Genomic DNA, 4,711 nt, shown 5'->3' with positions numbered 1-4,711 from the left:
CTCCTGCTGCTGCTCCTGCTCCTGCTGCTGCTGCTGCTGCTGCACTTAATGAGCCGTCTGTACACCAGAAAGCTTTCATGAGTGTCTTCTTGCTGCATGCAGCAGACCCTTCGTGCAGCAAGAGAAGCTGTCTCCTACTTGGGCTGCGTCTCCTGCTGCTGCTGCTGTTGTTGTTGCTGCTGCTGCACCCTATGCAACACGCGTGACTGGTGCTGCTGCTCATAGACTGGTAGCAGCAGCAGCAGCAGCAGCAGTAGCTGCTGCAGCACACGCAGCAACAGCAGCAGCAGCAGCTGCTGCTGGAGGGTAAGGCACACACGCAAAGTTTCAAAGGCAGATGGTTACCACTAGCCCTACAGAAGCAGCAGCAGCAGCAGCAGCTGCTGCTGCTGCTGCTGCTGAGAGTGGTGGTGGTGAAGCTGCTCCTGCAGCAGCTGCTGCAGCTGCTGCTGACAGCTGCTCGCCAGGGGAAGATTCCGCAACACGAGCAGCAGCAGCATCGCCCAACAACAGCAGCAGCAGCACCAACAGCAGCAGCAACAGCAGCAACAACAACAGCAGCAAGAAGTCGGGGAAGCGGCAGCAGCGCGGCAGTTTGTCTGCAGCGCCGACATCAGAGGAGACAGTGAGGAGACACTCCGAGGAGACAACAGAGGCACCCTCTTTACAGGAGCAGGAGCAGGAGCAGCAGCAGCAGCAGCAGCCGATGCAGCAGCAGAAGCAAAGTAAAAGGAGACGCCGCAAGAGTGCTGCTGCCTCCAAGCAGACAAACGCTGCTGCTGCGGCACCTGCGAATGCAGCAGCAGCAGCAACAGAGCCTGCAGCAGCAGCAACAGAGCCTGCAGCAGCAGCAACAGAGCCTGCAGCAACAGCAACAGAACCTGCAGCAGCAGCAACAGAGCCTGCAGCAGCAGCAACAGAGCCTGCAGCAGCAGCAACAGCACCTGCAGCAGCAGCAACAGAACCTGCAGCAGCAGCAACAAAACCTCTAGTAGCAGCAACAGCACCTGCTGCAGCAGCAACAGAACCTGCAGCAGCAGCAACAGAGCCTTCAGCAGCAACAACAGCGCCTGCAGCAGGAGATCGTGAAGCAGTAGCGACCGAACCTGCAGCAGCAGCAGCAGCAGGACCGCCTGCAGCAACAGCAGAACCTCCTGCTGCAGCAGCAGCAGCAGCAGAAACAGCAGAGCCTGCAGCAGCAACAGAACAGCAATGTGTAGCAGCAGCAGCAGCAACACCTGCAGCAGCTCCAGCAGGAGTGCTGCTGAAAGTTGTGGTGCAGGGAGATAGAGAGGCTGTTGAGTCATCCCCTCACGTTTCTGCAGCAGCAGCAGCAGCAGCAGCAGCAGATGTCGCTTTAGGTGATGCAGCAGGAGCAGCAGCACCAGTATCTGGGTGTGTAGAGCTGAGCATCTGCAGCAGCAGTTCTGTTGCTGCTGCTTCAGCTGCTGCAGCAGTACCAGCAGGATCCGAAGCAGCAGGCGAAGCAGGAGAAGCAGCAGGAGGAGGAAAAGGAGCAGCAGCAGCAGCAGCAGCACCTGCTTCTTGCTGCAGCGGGGTGTATCTGGTGTTTTGTTTATTTTTAGCGCTGCAGTTATTTATTAACTTTGACTCCGGAGTAGTCCCTGCAATTCTCTCAACGCTAAAGTCCGAATTTGCTCTAGACGGCACCACAGAAGGTAATTCTGCTGCTGCTGCTGCTGCTGCTGCTGCTGCTGGTTGTGCTGCTGGTGTTGCTGCTGCTGTTGCTGCTGTGGTTGCTGGCTGTGCTGCTGGTGTTGGTGGTGTTGCTGTTGCTGTGCTGGTTTGCTTTTGCTGCTGCTGCTGCTCGTGTTGTTGCTCTCGTTCTGTTTCTGAGGTTGCTGCTGCTGCTGCTGCTCTTGCTGCTCTTGCTGCTGCTGCTGCTGCTGCAGGTTTGCTGGGTGCTCTTCCTTATGTGGGTCTGGGGGTTAGCAGCCCTTTTGTAGGAAGGGGTCTGACGAATTTTTCGCCGAAGTACTTCTGTCTCCTCACGCTGCTTTTTAATTGTCTCTCTACTCTTCTTTTTAGCGCTGCGAGAGACAGATGGTAGGCCCTCAGAAGCAAACGCTGTCTCTCTATCTGTCTCTTCATCTGTCTCTTTATCTGTCTCTCCTTATCTGTCTCTTTATCTGTCTCTTTATCTGTCTCTTTATCTGTCTCTCTTTGTCTGTCTCTGTATCTCTCTCTTTGTCTGTCTCTCTCTATCTGTCTTTATCTGTCTCTCTGTATCTGTCTCTCTTTATCTGTCTCTCTTTGTCTTGTCTCTCTTCATCTGTCTCTCTTTGTCTGTCTCTCTTTATCTGTCTCTCTTTATCTGTCTCTTTTTATCTGTCTCTCTTTGTCTTTATCTGTCTCCTTCTTATTTTATCTTTCTTTATATCTTTATCTGTTTATTTTTATCTGTTCATTTGTCTGTCTGTCTTTGTTTATTTATTTATTTATCTTCACTCTGTCTCTTTATTTGTTTATTTCTTTATCTGTCTCTTTATTTTAATAAGCTGTCTCTTCTGCTGTTATTCTTTTATTATTTCTTTATTACTATTTAATTATTTTTATTTATTTATTTATTTATTTATTTATTTATTTATTTATTTATTTATTATTTGTTTATAGGGTTTTATTTACTTCTCGTTTTATGATGGGTTTATCTCAATCCAGCCTAACTATTTATTTTCCTGTCTGGGTCGATCACTTCGCACCTCCGCACTTTTTAACTCTTTGGCTTGGCTTAGCGCAAGGCGCAGTTGTTGTAGGGACAGTAGTAAGTTTGCTGCTGCTTATTAAACAAATAAACTGTCTGTCTCCTGCTGCTGCTCCTGCTGCTGCTGTTGCTGATCATGCTGATGCTGATAGGGATGCTGCTGCTGCTGATGCTGATGCTGATGGGGCTGTTGCTGCTGCTGCTGCAGCTGCAGGATGAAGCGGTGCTGCTGCAGTTGCTGCTTCTGCTGCTGATGTTTCTTATGCGGGGGAGGGGGACGGGGGTCGCTAGAAGCAGCAGCAACAGCAGCAGCAGCAGCAGCAGCAGCATAACGATCAGCAGCAAATTTGCATGATGGTTTGTCAACATGCACATTTGTAGCATCAATATGTTTGCTGTGTTGCTGCTGCTGCTGTTGCTGTTGCTGCAGTTAGGGTGCGTTACAGCCGGCGTATTTAATGCTGCTCGACGCTCCGGCTTTGTTTTCTTAGATTGGAGATTGGCTCTGCTGCTGCAGCTGGGTGGTTTGCTGCTGCTGGTGATTGTGTGGGGCGTGACGCCTAGGGAGCTGCTGGAGATTGATCTGAGTGCTGCTGCTGCTGCTCCTTCATCAGCAGCAGAAGCAGCTCCTGCTGCTGTTTGCTGCACTGAAGCGGAGGAGACAGTACGTGTCTCTTCTTGCAGCCTCACAGACACAGAGACAGATACAGAGACAGCAGCAGGCAAAGGAAGCCAAGCAACGCTTCACTCGAATCGCTCTTCGACCTGCAAACAGCAGCAGCAGCAGCAGCAGCAGCAGCAGGAGGGGGCTTCAACCGCTGCTGCAGCAAGCCGCAGCCGCAGCAGCCTCAGCAGCACCTTGCTGCCAGCTTCGTTTCGATGTTCTTTGCTGTATAAAAACAGCGCAAAGGATAAACAAAAAGCAAAAGACGAAAACAAACAAGAAGAAGGAGCTTCACTCCCATGTCAACAGACGACACAACATAATGCAGGTAAAACACAAATAAAATAATTTTTATTGTTTTTCTTCTCTTAACAGCAGAAGAAGGCACAGACAATGCATGCGTGCATGCATGTATGTTGCTGCTTCTGCTGCTGCTGCTGCAGCTGTTGCTGCTGCTGCTGTTGCAGCTTTTGTGCCGTTTCTGTATCTTTTGCTGCTGCATCTTCTGCTGCTGCAGCTTCTGCTTCTGCTGCTACTGCTGGTAGTGCCTTCACATATTATTATTATTATTATTATTATTATTATTATTATTATTATTAAATTATGTTATCTTCTTTTTAATTTGTTGCAGATCTCCCGGAGTACCTTAAAGACCCTCTTTCAAACTTCCTTCCTCTTGACTTCTTCGCATCAAGCGCACAGCAACGTCGGCTGTCTAGACACCCCACAACTATGACAGCCCCGGGCCCTCGTCTGCTGCAGCACCCTCGCCACAGCGCCTTTGCTGCACCAGACAGCAGCAGACAGCTGCGGGGGCTAGTCCCCCTAGGGGCCCCCAGGTGCCCCGGGGGGGGCCCCCAGGGGGGCCCCCAAGGGGCCCCCGAAGGGGGGCCCCCTCGTTGGGCAGCAAGGGCTCGATCTGCTGTTGAAGTGAGGGATGCGCGGTGGGGGAGGTTAGGGGGTATTGCTTCATTGACAGGGTGGGGTGCTGGTGCTGCAGCAGGTGCTGCAGCAGATGGAGAAGGTTGTGCTGCTGATGGTGGAGCGATAGCAGCAGGTGCTGCTGGTGCAAGCGGTACTGGAGATGTAGGAGAAGGGGCTGAGGCTGCTGCTGCTGAGGCTCAGGAGAGGCTTGAGCTTCAGCTGCAGCAGCTGCAGCAGCAGCAGCAGCCTTTCCTATATCAAAGGACCTTCTTAACCCCACACCCAACCACTCTGGCCTTTGAAGCCCTCAACTGGGCATCAGGGGCCCTCGACCCAATGGTCTTAGTGCAGGGGGACGCTCGCCAGCAGCAGCAGCAGCAGCAGCAGCAGCGGACGCAGCA

At 52.0% G+C, this 4,711-nt stretch overlaps 1 protein-coding gene across 1 annotated transcript in view; it reads left to right on the top strand.

The window, feature by feature from the left end:
- Positions 1 to 337: 337 nt before the first annotated feature.
- EAH_00048200 (transporter, major facilitator family domain containing protein, putative) overlaps positions 338 to 4,711 on the top strand; it is a gene marked incomplete at both ends in the record, with an annotated part of 6,685 nt that continues 2,311 nt past the window's right edge. Inside the window, 3 exons of the mRNA XM_013394504.1 lie at positions 338 to 1,679; positions 3,169 to 3,714; positions 4,018 to 4,649. Coding sequence (XP_013249958.1) covers positions 338 to 1,679; positions 3,169 to 3,714; positions 4,018 to 4,649 — 2,520 coding nt within the window. The remainder of the gene's footprint in view (positions 1,680 to 3,168; positions 3,715 to 4,017; positions 4,650 to 4,711) is intronic.

The sequence above is a fragment of the Eimeria acervulina genome, genomic scaffold, assembly GCF_000499425.1.
Source record: "Eimeria acervulina Houghton genomic scaffold, Eah_scaff755, whole genome shotgun sequence".
Taxonomy (NCBI): domain Eukaryota; phylum Apicomplexa; class Conoidasida; order Eucoccidiorida; family Eimeriidae; genus Eimeria; species Eimeria acervulina.
Note: the sequence above shows the minus strand (reverse complement) of the source record. Positions and strands in the feature narration are given on the sequence as shown.